General features: G+C 40.8%; 1 protein-coding gene across 6 annotated transcripts in view; it reads left to right on the forward strand.

Moving 5' to 3' along the window:
- LOC109921721 (cytochrome b5 reductase 4) overlaps positions 1-17,740 on the forward strand; it is a 92,031-nt gene that overhangs the window by 31,440 nt on the left and 42,851 nt on the right. For all 6 annotated transcript variants that reach the window (XM_048596968.1, XM_020521765.2, XM_020521781.2 and 3 more), the window contains exons 4-6: positions 1,925-2,009; positions 7,730-7,780; positions 17,352-17,403. In XM_048596968.1, the coding sequence (XP_048452925.1) occupies positions 1,925-2,009; positions 7,730-7,780; positions 17,352-17,403 (188 nt within the window). The remainder of the gene's footprint in view (positions 1-1,924; positions 2,010-7,729; positions 7,781-17,351; positions 17,404-17,740) is intronic.

Below are 17,740 nucleotides of genomic sequence, written 5' to 3' on the forward strand. Positions count from 1 at the left end.
CCTTGTTGTCTCGGATTCTCCAGCATCTGCAGTTCCTACTATCTCTGCATATGTACATAAGTCATTTAAGACAGCAGGACATATGCAGATAACTATTGATAAAGCAGACAGTATCTTAGGCTTCATTAATCAGGGCATAGTGTACCAGAGCAAAAAGGCTATGAATATGTGTAAGACATTGGTTAGATCTCAGCTGGAATATTATGAACGGTACTGGGTGTCACTATAGGAAGAATGTGAATATGTTGGCAAGAGTACAGAAGAAGTTTAAGTGAATGGTCCCAGTGATTGAGATGCTGCATTCTTGAGGAAAGATTGGAGAAGTTGGGTCTGTTTTCCTTGGAAAGGCAAAGGCCAAGGAGATTTTAATATCTTACAAAGCTACGAGGGGTTTGGACAGAGTTGATAGGAAAAAAATGGATCGAGAACCAGAGGACAGTTTTAAAATTGTTCTGTAAAAGAAGTAAGCACGTGGTGAGAAGAATGTTTTCTCACAGTGGGTAGTTATAATGTGGAATGCACTGCCTGGAAGTGTAGTGAAGGGTGGTTCTATTGAGGCATTCAACAGCACATTATTTCTATTTAAATAATAATCCATTAGAATCTCTACAATTTTGAAGAAGGCCATTCAGACCATTGAGCCTGCACTGAATATCTGAAGATCCCACCCAGGCCCAGTACCCATCCTATCCCCAGAACCCTGCATTTACAATGGCTAATCTACCTAATCTGCGCATTTTTGCACGGTGGGAGGAAACTAGAGCACTCGACGGAAACCCACACAGTCACGGGGAGAACGTGTAAACTCCACACAGTCCTCAGCCTGGAATCAAACCTCGATCCCTGGCGCTGAGGCAGCATGCTAACCATTGAGCTACCATGCTGCCACATTGTACAGGATTAATGAAAAAAGGCTGGAGTTTAGCACTAAGTTAAAATGCTCAGAAAGCCAGTACAGCCACGATGGGCCAAATGTCCTCCTTCTGCACCAGAACAATTCTGTAATTTGGTTGGGGTGCATGAATTGTGCTTGCTGTGGAAGCTGCTTGCACAGGCTGCAATTGTGACGTTGACATAACACAGTGCTGTGCACCTTCCTGACATCTTTTGCTGCCTGGCTTTGTGTTTGTGCTAAAAAGAAAGTCAAGATAGAGTACTGTGAACCGATAGGTTCTGACTGAGGCATCAAAGGCAACGCAAAGGTAAGATGCTTTGAGTATTCAAGCAGATGCAATGTGAATAGGGCCAAAGAAAGAAAGTAAAGAACCATGAGATGCACCATGTTCTGCGAATGAGATGGGCGTCTGTCGCTGCACAAAAGTGGCCTGGCAACAGCAGAGTTATGAGTGATGTCAATGAGTTCCAAAGTGCAGTATTGGAGTAGTGGAACAACATTATTGAGCCAATCAGCTGATGCTTGTCCAGTGTCAACCTTCATGGATGAAAGATGCAGGCGGTCACCGCTTATGGAGCATGCCCTGAGATGTTGGAAAATTCTGTACATAGTGGAGGTCTGGAGAAGGTGCTGGCGAGCTGCAGCTGCCAGGTACCCATACAGACTTTCATGTTGAGAAGTGTAGCTTCTAGTTTCTGTCCACTTCCTGCGAAAATAACAAACTGGATATAAGTGAAGTGGAATTAGGTAATAATGAAATTTTAATGCGCTCACAGGCTTCCCATCACTCACTAGTGACATTCTTATCTAGCTGCTAAAACCTTTTGTGCAAAATTGGACTTTTCTTTCATGATTTTGACAATCTAACTTTTCCATCCTTACTATATTTTCCTGACCAACACGTCATTACCCATGTCATTCAGCAGCTGGGGAAAATTTCACCCATATTTTCTGTGTATTTTCAGGAGTTTTTGTATTTGCTTAAAGTATGGACAAATTCTTGCAAGCTCTATTTTCTTCATATCTTAGATTCATAGCTGGGTCAACTACGAGTCTATGCTGAAAGAATGCCTTGTAGGAAGAATGGCTTCAAGACCTAAAGCTGTGGCTGAAGGTAGTTTTCATTTTCTTACTGTATTAGAAATTGAACCAATCCCAAAAGTAAAACCATGGCATAAAAAAGTAAAGTAATGAAGAAATTAAGTGTCCCATTGACTGTAACTACAAGAGCAGGTCAGGGACTAGGAACCCTCAGCGCGTAACTCACCTCCAGACTCTCCAAACACTGTCCAGCATCTACAAGGCACAGTCAGGAGGGTGATGGAATACTCCCCACTTGGCTGGATGCAGCTCCATCAACAGTGAAGAAACTCCATACCTTCAGGACAAAGCAGCCCACTTGATTGGCACCACATCCACAAACATTCACTCTCTGCAGCACCAATGTTCACTTGAAACAGTGTATGTCATCCTCAAGATGCACTGTTGCAGGTCACCACAGTTCCTTCGACAGCACCTTCTGAATCTTTGACTTTTATCACCTAGAAGTGCAATGAGAGTCGATACGTGGGAACACCACCAGTTGCAAGTCCCCATCCAAGCCATTCACCATCCTGACTATTGCCGTTCTGGGTCAAAATCCTGGAACTGCCTCTGTAATGGCATAGTGGCTCTGTCTACACCTAGTGGACTGCAGTAGTTCAAGAAGGCAGCTCACCACCTTCTCAAAGGCAAATAGGGGTGGACAATAAATACTGACTTAGCCAGAGATGCCCACATCGCCTGAATAAATACATTTTTAAAATATTCATGTTACTGTGCATTTAATGTACCTGGGCCTATTGGTATATGATTTCCTACAGACATCCAAGAGCAGCAATGAGAGGAGCACAAGTTACTGCTGAGTATGTATCCCAACATGTGAGGATGTCTACTCCATTAAATCTGTAATAATTATCAAAGAGAGAGAGAGACCACTGGATATCCCAAAATGTTTTACTGTCACTTAACTCCTTTTGAAGTGTAGTCATTATTATAATATAAGAAATGCGGCAGCTAATTTCCTCACAATGTACTTCCACAAACAAACAATGTGATAGTCGTTAAATAATGTTTCTTATGTTCATTGAAGGATAAATATTACCCACACTACCAATAATAAAGTTGCTCATAAATAAGAAGCTTGTTTTTCTTTCTCAATACTGTTTGTCTTAAACATTTTACTGGTAATATCATTTGGCCAGAATCCCCAGCTACAATGTGTTAATTATACCATTGACTCATTCTTTTAATCTAACTTAGTTATTTTTTGTTTTCTATGTAAATATTAACCAGGAGACATGGGAGCTTGAAGTCGAGAGGATGCATTAGTGGTTGAATAAGAGTTTGCATCACAGTCAAAGCTTAGATCTTCTTTAAACTGTGAACAGATTCATTAAATGTCCTGTACTGACACCTTTAGTTCAGCAGAACAGCCTATTACTGAAGGAACTAATGATATCTATATGTACACAAATGTTGTAATAGATATGTTGCTTACGGTATGTATTGTACATGTTTCTTATTGGCTGGTTACTTTAGATTTTCGGCTTTACAAATGTTGTATAAGCTGCCCAAATGCCAACTATTTATTTATTCTTTCCTTCATCACATTTTTATGTATTTTCTAAATTTTACCGACCTCTACTTCCCATTTCCCTTCCATACTCTCTACTATGGCATAGCATCCTCTCCCCTATACTTTATCCCTCACCCCTTCAATATTCAACTGGTGCAACTTGTTGTTTCGATGGGCATGCCAGAAGGCTACAAAAACAAAGTTGCTGGAAAAGCCCAGCAGGTCTGGCAGCATCTGTGAAGGAAATAATAGAGTTAATGTTTCGTGTCCGGTGACCCTTCCTCAGAAGGTGAACCTCGGAAAACAAACTTCAGTGTTCTCGACGAGCTAGTTTGGAGGGTTAGTAATGTAACTTACCTAATTCTCCTGATTGCAGGAAGAAAAATCAATTTTGTCACATGAACATGTTGAAGCTATATCATCACAGGGAAGAAGATAAGAAAGAGCAAGTGTGTCAAGTGGTTAGAGTAGTGGAGGATGAGCGAGACACTGAGTGAGGTAGAAGGAAAAGTAGTCAATTCACAAAGCAAGCTGCAGTTTGACTAGCCAGTATGAAAATAGTGTGACAGGGGGCGTGGTGTTCTCGGATTTCGAGGAAGGACAACAGGAAGATCTGATAAGTCTACTCTGGAGTATCAGGAAATCTGTAACAAGATACCTGGATGTATAATGTTAGCTAGACATGATGTGGACATTAAGGGTTCGATGCTGATGAAACAATGTCCTTATCAGTTAAGCCAGGTGAGCAAGCTCATTTGGATATGAAGATTCAATACGTGCTGGAAAATTGCTTAATTGAGGCTACTCGAAGCAGCTGGGGTTCACCAGTTCCTAAGCTTGATGGATCAACTAGCTTCTTTTCAAACTAATGGAAAATAAATGAAGTAAAGAAAACAAATTCCTATCCAATTCCTCAATTAGAACATTGTATTGACAGAGTTGGCAGTGCCTTTTTTTTTTTGTAAAAATTTATCCATTGAAGGTGTACTGGCGACTATCACTCATTTTTAACACTGAAGAAATATCCTGTTTCGTTCCATCCAAAGAATGTCAATTGATGCTATTTAGTTTGAAATGCCTCGGCTACATTCCAGAGATTTATGAATCCAGTAGATGGAGCACCTAACTGTGTAATTTATTTGAAGAATGTCATACTATACAGTACACTAATATACCCATGGGAAGAGCATGTATGGCAACTGGAGAATCTGTCCAAGCAATTGCAGTTACTAGCTTTGGAATCAATCTGGGCAAAAGTGAATTCACAAAAGCAAGAAAAACTTACCTAAGACATATTGTGAGATGAATGTAAATACTGCCAAGAAAGGCAACATTGAAGGATCTGATTGAATCCTCTACTCCTAAAAGTAAACAGAAATCATGAGACTTTTAGGAAAGTCTGGGTTTTATTTGAAATTTGTGTCTAACTTCAGCACAATAGCTTTACTTTTTAATACATTTGTCGTGGAAATCAGCAGAAGTGATATGGTCAGAATGCCAAGCTGTCTTTGAGAAACTGAAAGCATCCTAATAAATGTACCAGTATTGGCCACCCTGGCTTTACCAAACCTTTTAAAAGAGCATTTGATGCCAATGGGGGTAGGTGCATTTGTATTAAACAGAGAAACCAGTGGTGTACTTTTCTAATTAATTAAGCTAATGTCAGAGAAGGTCCTCTCTAGCAGAAAAAGAAATTTTGGTATTATTATTGGCACTTCAACATTTTGAAGATTATGCACAGCAGGGTTATAATGAAATAAAAACATCTATACTGACTGTAATCACTGAAATGTTTTAAACCCAAAAATATGACATTGTCTAGATGGAGTTTACTTGTTCTTCCATTAGGTGTAAAGATTTTTCACATTACTAGTAAAAATAATGCGGGAGTAGACACATTGTCCAGAATGTAAAAACGATGGAATAAGTTATGATTTAAAGAACAATGATAAAGATCGAGTAGACTTGTATAAAGGATGAATAGATTTAAGTTGCATGCTTTGTTGTCTATGTCATATATCTTGAGATAAAACATTTATTGGTTGTGTCAAGACCACTTTTATTTTTTGAACAGTAGACAAAATAATTGGGAAAAGATGCAGTTTTAAACCAAAGAAATTATGAAAGAAGATTTACGGTTTTAAAACACAAGTTACTTGAATTCATTGTGAGTTATTTATATACACAATATTGACTTATTCAAGCAGTGGGGGTGGATGCTAGACATGTTGGCTCCTGTTCAGGGCAGTTTTGCTCAGAGAATATCCTTTCGTTTTTCAGTTGACCAGTTTCGTGGTTTTGAGAGATCAGCATATTGACAACTTCTTGATAGGTTGCTCAGCCAGCAGCTAAAGCCTTGCATGTGGACAATAGAGCAGAGACATCTAGTCTACAAACAGAAAATGCCTCAAACTCTCTATCCCCTTCCAATGTAGAGAAAAGTTTCCCATTAGCTGTTCTCAGATACCATTATAAACTACAACTTGCCAGCTAACAGGAAAAATACCTTCAGAACCAGTGGCAAATTCATAACCAGTGAATGAAAGGCAATATTGATGTGCTAGCGATCTCATCTCATCAAAGAACTGAAAGGAAGCAGAAGGAACTGAAAGAAGACAACTTGTCAACTCTGTGGTCCAGATTGGTGTGATCAAACTGTTTCTCCCTGTTTTCTCCCCCCTCTTTTTCCACCTATAAAAAATTTGCCTTGTCTCTTCATGCTTTTGTTTGTATGTATGTGGGAATTTTATAAAGCAGTGAAGTTTAAGTATAGTGGTATAACTTAGCAATTCGTGTTTCTTTCTTGCCATTGATTGAAAACAGATTAATTACAATAAACAGTTTCTTATTAATAAAAACTTGATGTGGATGGTCTTTTAACTTGAACTAGATAATCAGGTAAAATTGGGTAATTTGGTGCTTTAAACAAGTTTGTTTCAACTCTAGGAATGGTGGGGCATGCTCTCCAATGCACTGCCCAAATGAGTTGCGATGGTAGGTTTTTGAGAACATTGTTATCTTCCAGTTATTATAGTGATATCTACCGTGTTCAAAGATCAGAGATTGCAATTTTTGGATGCACGCAATATTTCTAATGATCCATATCAAAGTTAAAGTTTGCATTTGGGACACACATTATCTGTTTTTGGGTGAGCGAGCTTGTCTGTATTTGTATGTGTGGATGGTGATACCTTTTAGGTTTTCAATTCATTAATTTCAAAAATCTGAATCATGCTGTGACTCCATTGCTTCCCTGACCCGATGTGAATCTGAGCTCGTTATCCTGTTATAATTCAGTGTTTGGAATGCTGTAGCTATGCCTTCATGCATTAATTTCTTTGCATTCTAAGTGTTAAACCTTTTTGAAACATGTCAATGTCTGTTCACCTGTAAAGTCCTGACACCAAAGATATTGAAGGCAAACAACAGATGAAATAAGATGAGTGATATTATGAAGTTGAAGTAGATGCTGTTGATACTGTAGTGGTTATAGAGTCATAAGAGTCATACAGCATGGAAACAGACCCTTCAGTCCACCCAGCCCATGCTGACCATAATCCCAAATTAAACTAGTCCCATCTGCTTGCTTTTGGCTCATATTACTCCAAACAATAATTGTTCATGCACTTATCCAAATGTCTTTTATACATTGTAATGGTTATGAGGTTGGAAGCTCAATTTGGAGTCAAATAGAAAGCCAAAGTCGTAAATGGTCTGGTTTGTCTCAAACAGTGGCTAGGTATCGGGCTAGAGACAACAGCCTGCAAATGGAGTTTGCTGATATTTAATTTTACAAGTGACCCTTCATTGTATGCTTCATTATTTCAACTTGTAGCAGCTTTGTGTGTAACGTTATGCTATTGTGCTGTTTCCATCACCCATCAACAGTGGATAGAATGAGACAAGTAAGTCTGTTGATTGTGCTGACATTGTATCCAAACAGCATGATTGGCAGCACTCCCGCCTACTTACACCCAAGAAACCTCCTGAGCAGCAAGAAACATCAAATAAAGAAACAATTTGAGGATCATTCAAGGAAAACAGCATAATTCGGAGAAATTTCCTTCTTTCATATATTTTTCAGATTTTGTTTCCAGAATTAATTGAAACTGACATCTTACAGCAATAATGTACAATGTCAATTTTCTGTATGTCATTGCATTGCTTGTGAAGCTGTGAAGCTATGAATAATTTTATCTTTCTATTTTTCTCTGTAGTTTTTGAAAATCAGTCTGGTTTAAAAGCGCCAAAGCAGAAGTTACTAAATGGTATGTAAAAAAAAAAAAAACTTGTCCCCAACCATAACAATCACCAGTTCATCATTTTATTTTGTGCTTAATAACGTCCTGTATTCGGATTTGATGTTACCCTAAGCAGACATTTCTGACAGCTTAATTGCAGGCCTTGCACTCTAAATGCGTTGAGTACTATTTTTCAGGATTAATTAATTGAATTCTTCTTTCTTACTCTGAAATTCTTCTGAACAGTTTTTCAGAATTGTTTATAGAAGAATTCAAATTAAAATTTCACATGTTTCATTCAATAAATATATATGGGGACTTTTTTAAAGCAAGTAATGGGTTTGTTCATAGGAACGTAGAAAATAGGTGCAAGTAAAGGCCATTTGGCCTCTTAAACCTGCTTTACCATTTACCTATATTTGTTTTATTCACTAATAAGATGTGGTTCCTTGTTGCCAAAAAAAAAGTGCTAGCCCAGCCAGTCTTGCCCACATCCCATGAGTGAATAAAACAAAACAACTATCCCCATATCCCATGATGCTGTTAGTATCTAGAAATTTAACTGACTCTGCCTTGAATGTACTTAAAGATTGAGCCTACACAACCCCTTGGCATAGAAGATTCCAAAGTTTTACCACTTTCTGAGTGAAGAAATTCTTCGACGTTTCAGTCCAAGCTTGTTTGCCCCTTATTTTGAGACTGTATCTCTGAGTTCAAGATACCCCAACCAGGGGAAACATTCTTCCCGCATTTACCCTGTCCAACTCTTAAGATTTTTATGTGTTTCATTCAAACACTTCACCTTGTAAATAAATTTTGGAGATTATAGGCCCAGTTTCCTCATAGGACAATCCTGATTTCCCAGGAATTAGAGTCCATTATTGAGGAAGAGATTGTAGAGTACTTGGAAATGCATGATACATTAGGCTGACATGGCTATGTCAAGTGGAGGTCATGCCTGACAAATCTGTTAGAATTCTTTGAAGAGGTACCAAGCAAGTTAGACAAAGTCGAGCCAGTGGACATGATCTATTTGGATTTCCAGAAGGCCTTTGACAAGGTGGCGCATAGGAGGCTGCTAAATAAGATAAGAGCCCACGGTGTTAGGGGAAGATATTGGCATGGATACAGGATTGGCTGATTGGCAGAAAGTAGGGATAAAGGGGTCATTTTCAGGTTGTCACCAAGTGACTAATGGAGTTCTGTAGGGGTCAGTGTTGGGAGCACGATTATTTACATTATACATTCACAATCTGGACAAAGGAATTGAAGGCATTGTTGCTCAGTTTGCAGATGACACAGAGAGGTGGAAGGACAGATGGTGGGGAGGCTGCAGAAGGACACGGACAGGCTAGGAGAGTGGGCAAAGACGTGGCAGATGGAATACATTGCGAGATTAATTATTGCACTTTGGTGGAAGAATAAAGGCATGGACTATTTTCTAAATGGGGAAAGTCTTCAGAAATCTGAAGCACAAAGGGACTTGGGAATCCTAGTTCAGGATTCTCTTAAGGTCAACATGCAAGTTCAGTTGGCAGTTAGGAAGGCAAATGCAACGTTAGCATTCATTTCGAGAGGGCTAGAATACAAGAGCAGGGGTGAACTGCTGATGCTGTATGAGGTTCTGGTCAGACTGCATTGTTGTGAGCAGGTTTGGGCCCCGTATCAAGGGAAGGATGTGCTAGCCTTGAACATGATTCAGAGGAGATTTACCAGAATGATCCTGAGGATGAAAGACTTGTCATACAAGGAGCAGTTGAAGTTTGTGGGTTTGTACTCGATGGAGTTTAGAAAGATGAGGGAGGATCTCCTTGAAACTTACAGATACTGAGAGATCTGAATAGAGTGAATGTGGACAAGATGTTTCCATTAGTAGGACAGACCAGGACCCGTGGGCACAGCTTCAGGGTGAAGGGATGACCCTTTAGAACTGAGATGAGGAGGAGTTTCTTCAGCCAGAGGGTGGTGAATCTGTGGAGCCAAAGAAGGCTGTGGTGATCAAGTCATTGAGTGTATTTAAGACAGAAATAGATATGTTCTACGTTGGTAAGGGGATCAAAGGTTATGGGGAGAAGACTGGAGAATGCATTTGAGAAACATATCGACTGTGATCAAATGGCAGAACAGACTCGATGGGCTGAATGGCCTAATTCTGCTCCAATATGATCTTATGGAATTTGTCTGCGTCTTTGTTGCATTTCCTCTAAGAGACGTACATTGTTCCTTATGTAAAGAGACCAATACTGTACACAATACTCAGGTGCAATCTCAACAAGGCTCTATTGAAGCACATTAGGCATAAGGAAAAGGAAAAGGGAATTCTGACAGTGTTTTGACCAGGCTGCTGGGATGTGAACATTACTGGGTGGGCCATCTCTATTTCCCCTCAGAAGTTGAATTGTCTTAATGAATTTCTGCGATCATTTGGTGTAGATAGGCCCACATTACTGTTAGGGAGGGAATTCCAGGATTTTGACTCAGCAACTCTGAAGAAATGGTGATATACTTACAAGTCAGGATGGTGAGCAGCTTGGAGGGGAATATGTGATGTTGATTTTCCCATGTATTTGCTGCTCTTGTTCTTCTAGATGATAGTGGTTTTGGATTTGGAAGATGCTGCCAAAGAGGCATGCTGAATTTCTCCACTGCATCTCATAAATGCTACCGAATGTGGGAAGTAACAACAATGAATATTTGTGGATATTGTGTCAGTCAACCGGGCTGCTTTGTCCTGGGTACTGCCAAGGTTTTTGAGGATTTTTGCAACCGCACTCATCCAGCCAAACTGGACACTATTCCATCGTATTCCAGACTTGTACCTTGTGGGCAGGCATTAGGGAGTCAGGAGGTGAGTTACTCACTGCATGATTCTTAGCCTAGCTCTTGTATTCACAATATGTATATGGCTAGCCCTGTTCAGTTTCTGGTCAGTGGTGATCCCTAGGATGTTAATGGGGGGTATTCAATGATGGTAATGCAGTTGACTGCCAAGGGAAGATGGTTAGATTCACTTTTGCCTGGCATTTATATGGTACAAATGTTACTTGCCACTTGTCAGGGCTCATAGCCCTTGCAGTATCCATTGCCTCTTGCCATTTCTAGTTATCACATGGAGTGAATCAAACTGGCTGAAGACTGGTATGTCTGATGCTGGGGATATATGGAGGATGCCAAAATAGATCATAGATTCATACAGTACAGAAGAAGCCTTTCGGCCCATTGAACCTGTACACTAAAAAATACACTACTACTAGTACTACAACTACTAGAAATACATTAGTTCCACTTTACCACACTAGGCCCATTGGCCTGAATGGTATGACCCTTCAAATGCTTATCCAAGTACTTTTTAAAGGTTGTGAGGTTACCTGCCTTAGCTACCTCGCAGGCAATACGTTCCAGTTCCCCCACCACCCTCTGGGTGAAATTTATTTTCCTCAAATCCCATCTAAATTTCCTGCCTTTCACTTCAGAAATGAGTCCCTTTGTTCCTGACCCTTTGACTATTCATCCTGTAAATGCAAACAACCTGAGCTCATCCATAACAGAAATGTTCCATCACAGTCAATCTCCTGGTGAATCTCAGTTACACCCTCTCCAGTGCAATCACATTCCTTCATACAGTGCACACAGTACTCCCCAGTGTCCTAACCAAAGTTCTGAACAGCTCCAATATAACGTCATTGCTCTTATAATCTATGTCTCATCTGATCAAGGCAAGCATCCTAACTACCGTACTGTCCATCTACCTTCAGAGGTTAGTGGAAAAGCACCCCAAGATAAATCTGTTCCTCTGAACTTCCTAGTGTTCTGCATTCATTTGAGCACTCCCTCATCTTGTTGCTTCTTCCAAAGTGCATCACCTCACATATATAAGAATAAAATTCTATATTTATTAGTGTTTAAATTCCATCAGCTGCTCAGCACTTCTGGCTAAAGATTGTTACAAATGCTGCAGCCTTACCTCTTACACAGATGTGCTCAGCTCCCCCATTACTGAGGATGAGAATATTTGATAGATTGATTGATTGATTGATTTGACTTATTGCCAAATGTACCTAAGAACAATGAAAAGCTTTGTTTGTGAGCAATACAGGCAAATCATAATAAGCAAGAACATACAGATCATAGGGTTTAAAAAAAAAAAACTTTGACATATATGTTACACCACAAAGGACATGCACGAGGTGAGATCAACATTATTTGAGGTTAGAGAATCAATTCATCAGTCTAATAACAGTAGGGAAGAAGCTGTTCTTGAACCTGCTAGTGCATGTGTTCAAGCTTCTGCATCTTCTGCCTGACGGAAGAGGTTGTAGGAGAGCATTACCAGGGTGGTATGGGTCTTTGATGATGTTGGCAGCCTTTCCGTGGTAATGAGAAGTGTAAATGCAGTCCAGGGGTAAGAGCTTGACTCCCGTGATGATCTGAGCTATGCATACAACCTTCTGTAGGTTCTTACGATCCTGGGCAGAGCATTTGTCGTACCAGGCTGTTTTGCATCTAGAGGGTAGTGTGCTTTCTGTGGTGCATCTGTAAAAGTTGGTGATGGACCTTGTGGACATGCCAAATTTCCTGAGCCACCTGAGGAAGAAGAGGTGTTGTGCCTTCTTGACCATCGCATCTGTGTGGGAACTCCAGGGCAGGTCATTAGTTATCGTCATTCCTAGGAACTTGATGCTCTCAACCCTCTCAACCTCTGCTCCATTGATGTAGATGGGGGCGTGTTCTCCTCCTTTCTTTCTGAAGTCAATGATCAGTTCTTTAGTTTTGCCGACATTGAGAGAGCAAGGTTGTTGTCATTGCACCACATCACCAAGCCCTCTATCTCCTTTCTGTAATCAGACTCATTGTTGTTTGATATCCGTCCTACCACAGTGGTGTCGTCAGCAACCATCATTTGGAATTTGGCTACACAGTTGTGAGTGTACAGGGAGTACAGTAGGGGGCTGAGAACGCATCCTTGTGGGGCTCCAGTGTTGAGTGTTATCGTGGGGGAGGTGCAGTCGTCTATCTTCACTGCGGTTGGTGGGTCAGAAAGCTGAGGATCCAGTTGCAGAGGGTGGAGCTGAGACCTAGGTCTCAGAATTTTGAGATCAGTCTGGAGGGGATAATGGTGTTGAAGGCGGAGCTGTAACCGATGAGCAAGACTCTGACGTAGGTTGCCTTGTGGCCCAGATGTTCCAGGGATGAGTGCAGGGCTAGGAAAATCGCATCCACTGTGGACCTGTTACGTCAGGAGGCAAATTGTAGAAGATCGAAGCAGGCTCGGAGACTGGAGTTGATGTGGGCCATGACCAGCCTCTCAATGCAGTTTGTGATTATGGAGGTCAGAGCCACTGGGTGGTAGTCATTAAGGCACGTTGCATGTGCTTTATTAGGTACTGGGATGATGGTCTTCTTGAAGCAGGTAGGGACTTTGGCTTGTAAGAGGAACAGGTTGAAGAAGTCAGTGAATACCTGTGCCAGCTGGTCCACACAGGATCTAAGTGCATGGCTGGGGACTCTGTCCGGGCCTGTTGCTTTCCTTGGGTTGACTCCCAGGAAGACCAATCTGACGTGTGCAGCGGTGACAGAGGAAGCAGGGGTGTCTGGGCCTGTCAGGGCAGGTGATACTGAGCCGCTGGCGTTCTGCTCAAACCGAGCATAGAAAGTATTGAGCGCATCAGGGAGGGATGTGACTTTGTCTGCTATCTTGCTCTGCTTCATTTTGTATCCCATTATGTTGTTTAGACCTTGCTGTACCAGGCTGTTTTGCACTCAGTGTGGTGCACCTGTAAAAGTTGGTGATGGACCTTGTGGACATGCCAAATTTCTTGAGCCGCCTGAGGAAGAAGAGGCCTTGTGCCTTCTTGACCATCGCATCAGCGTGGGAATTCCAGGGCAGGTCATCAGTTATCATCATCCCTAGGAACTTGATGCTCTCAACCCTCTCAACCTCCACTCCATTGATGTAGATGGGGATGTGTTCTCCTCCTTTCTCTCCACAGGCGGCGGGAGTCCGTATGGTTGGCTTGGGCCTCTAACTTGCTCCATTGTTGTCTCTGATGGCTTTGCGGAGGTCATATCTGGATTTTCTGAATGGGTCTGGGTCATCCAACTTGAATGCTGCTTGTCTGGTCTTCAGTAGGGAATGGATTTCCCGGTTCATCCAAGGTTTCTGGTTGGAGAACACCTGGATTGACTTCTTTGGCACACAGTCCTCCACACATTTGCTAATCAAGTCCATGACGGTGGTAGTATGCTCATCTAGGTTTTCTCAGTACTTGAATACAGTTCAATCCATCAATTCCAAGCAGTCCCAGAGACGGTTTTCCATTGCCTCGGACCAGCGTTGCACTTCCTTTTGTGAAGGATCCTCCCGTTTCAGCTTCTGCTTGTAAGCTTTGAGGAGGAACACAGTACTGTGATCTGATTTTCTAAAGTGTGGACGGCGGATGGAGCAGTAGGCGTCTTTGGTTGTGTAACAATGATCCAGGATGTTCGGTCCTCTTGTGGGGCAGGAGATGTGTTAATAGTATTTTGGCAGCACTCTGTTGAGGTTGGCTTGGTTGAAGTCGCTGGCCATGATGAATAAGGCTCAGGGAATTTTTTCTCCAGAGTGTTTGTGACAATTTGTGGAGCCTCCTCCTCCAGTAAGTGTTTTATTGTCCACCACCATTTGTAATTAGATGTGACAGGACGGAACCACTTAGTAATGGCTATCACTTGCTGCTTTTGTATTTGGTACTCGGGTAGTCCTATGGTGTAGCTTCGCAAGATTGACGCCTCATTTTTTGGCATGTCTGATGCTGTTCCTGGCATGCTGTGCTACACTCTTCTTTGAACCAGGGTTGATTAGTAGTGGCAGAGTGGGAGATATACCAAGCCACAAGGCCATAAATTGTGTTGGAGCATGATTCAGCTGCTGCTGCTGTTAAACCACATGGATACGCTGTTTGAATTGAGCATGGTGATAGTGCCACACAACATGATGGAGGATATTTCCAATCTGAAGTCCGGATTCATCTGAACAAGGACTGCGTTGGTCACTTTTAGGGTAATTTTCGCAGACAGATGTATCTGCAGCTGAATGCTTTTTCCAGATTTTTTTTGAATTCACATTCGACCATCTGCCATGATGGGTTTCGAACCTGGGTCTCTGGAACATTACTCTGGATTGCTGATCTGACAATAATACCACTAGACCACATTAATATCACAATATTATCAATATGTAGCCAGCAGCTGGACATATGATATAACAATCCTCCTGTAAGTGAAGAACAGTTGGAGAGTTTGTAGTTAATAATTTTTGTTTCCTTTGTTTAAGGCCTTTTAAAGTGGAGCTATAAGATACTTCTTTTAACCTGAGTATCAGCAATAAATAGGTTTTCCTCACCATCTCATCAAAATCTTCCAAATTTGCATATATTGCAGGACAAAACAAAACTGTAGGTGCTGTACATCTGAAATGATACAAAAAAAATTCTGGAAACTCTCGAGCATCAATAGAGAGATCAGAAGTTGCAGAGCTTCTGCCAGTTCTGATTAAAGGCCATTGACCGTGAAAATTAGGGACAGTTTTAACTCCAAAATGGATGAATTTTGTTCAGGTGGGAAGTTAATAATTTTAAAATGGATTCAACCCACCTTGAACTTAGTCACTTCCAGTTTTAAAATCTGCAGGATGAAAGACAGCTTGGAGGAGAAAGGAGGGTAGTGAAAATAATTTAAGGAACTAGTGGTCTTCAATTTAGTTGTGTTTCTACATTTAGCTCTTGCTGGCAGCATTTCCCAAGTTCTAAAACATTTGGCAGCTAAAAGCAGTCTAGCAGCACTCAATCCATAAGGGAGGAGCAGTTCTTCAGAGCCAACAAGCTACACCGTAATCCTTCTCGCACCCCTGACCATCATCAATTTCCCTCATCTAACCACCAACCTCTTCCCACCACCTCCCAACCACCACCTTTGTTACTGCACCCTCTTCCTGCTGACTGGTTCCACAATAATGTATTTGATTCTAAAATTACCACTAAATCATTCAGTTGAATCAAAACTGCTACACCCTTTGCCTTATGGGCTGTAGCAGTTCAAGACAGTGGATCACTGCCAGCTCCTCAAGGGCAATTAGTGATGGAAATAAATATTGTCCCTGCCAATAATGTCCAGATCCCGTGAATGAATTCCAAAAAGAATTCTCCAAACGTTGGTGTCACCTGGAACAGTTTGATCATTGGGCCGATTGACAATGATTATGCTATTTAACAAGGTTGCTCATAGGTTTGTTAACTTTGGCACCCATATAAGCACAGTGTTTATGGTGCTTTCTCTGTCATTCACTAAGGCACTTAGCTAATTTGACTAACTGCAAGTGAATCTATCTGACTTGTAGATATTCTCTAATAAACCCACTCGGATATTATTGCATTCCTCTGGAGCAGATGGGACTTGAACCCAAGCCTCATTGCTCAGAGGTAGAGACACTACCACTGTACCACAAGAACCCCCCCCCCACCTCCCATGTATACCACAAAGGAAATGTCTGTTACAACCCATTAGGGTAGTGTGCCATAAGTTGGGACCTGCTTTTTCCAGAGTTGTACCAAATATTAACTTTTCTTTTAAAAAAAAAAAAAGGTGCACTGCTGCCTAAATTACCTGACTTTCAGACCAAGGTTGATGGAAAACATAGAGCTGGTTTCTGTGCTGAGCAAGAATCATAATCTATTACGAGTAATTAGACCATAACTACAGATAAACTGAACTGATTATGGTTTAAACAGGCAAATCATTGGTATATAACACTACAACCCAAAAAGCCTCATCTTGTTAAAAACTACTCCTCACAGGCACACACACACACATGCACACATGCACGGAGGTGAAGAACTGCAAAGTCAGTTCTGTGGCCTTTGCTTCATATTTTGATGTTGAGACAATCCTTCTTCGGCTAGCCAGGCCCTTGGTGCTCAGTTGTCTTTCTCTGAATGCTTCCACTGGTTTTTTAAGTTGTACAGAGTGTATAGTTCACTTGTAAAATGTCTCTATTCATTATTTCAAAAGTCACAGTTCACTGTAACAGCTGCAGAAAAGATAATTAGTTTGCTCCATGTTTTAACTGAGCATTTTACTGCAGAGAGCAGGTAGCTTCTGCTGGGGAAAACAACTGTGCACACTTCTGTATCTTTTCTTCTCTGTGTGTCAATGTCTTTGTTACTTGTTTCCAGTTACAACTTACTCAGTTAGCTGAGAATCAATCAGCTTCATTTGTAAACAACTGCTCAACTTTGGATTATCAGCAAGTTGCAGGAACCTATACCCACCAAAAGAGTTCATGAAAGGTACCAAATTCCTTGATGTGAAATTATGCAGCCATCCTGGTAAATCCCTGTTTTTGAAAGCAGTTCTTTCTCATTGGAGTCCATAGTTTTTAAAAACATAAAAGTAAAAACACACCATCCTTACAGATCGGAAGAATTTATGGAAACCTTGTTCACTTTGGAATTGACAGGCATCACAATCTCTTGGAAATGTAGAGCATAATGTGATCGTAACATCATGTTTACACAATTCTCTGCTTTATATAATTTTATGTAATTCTAAATGTTTCTCACAGGTACAAGTGTTCCAGATAGGTTTGAAAAACAATCAAAAAATATCCCCCTGAGGTAAATGTTATAGTTCTTTTGATTGTTTGAATTGACACTAAGTCTTAGCTGTTTTGTATCTTAAGTGACTGAACGTGTCTATGCACGTAGTTTCAGTACTTCATATCTTTTTGAAAAATGTTTGTCAGTAATGTTAATGGATAAGTAAATGAGCAGAATAACAAGTTTTGCATTCCTTTGACTTATACATTGACCTAAGATATTAACCTGTATATTTTAAATGATTTGGTTGCTCTGTTCAAGTAACAAACAGAAACGTTACACTAATCATTTAAACTGTAGAATTTTTTGTCAAAGCAGGAAACTGTTTGACCCATTGCTGATATGAACATCTGGA

The sequence above is a fragment of the Rhincodon typus genome, chromosome 5 (genome assembly GCF_021869965.1).
Source record: "Rhincodon typus isolate 14 chromosome 5, sRhiTyp1.1, whole genome shotgun sequence".
NCBI lineage: Eukaryota > Metazoa > Chordata > Chondrichthyes > Orectolobiformes > Rhincodontidae > Rhincodon > Rhincodon typus.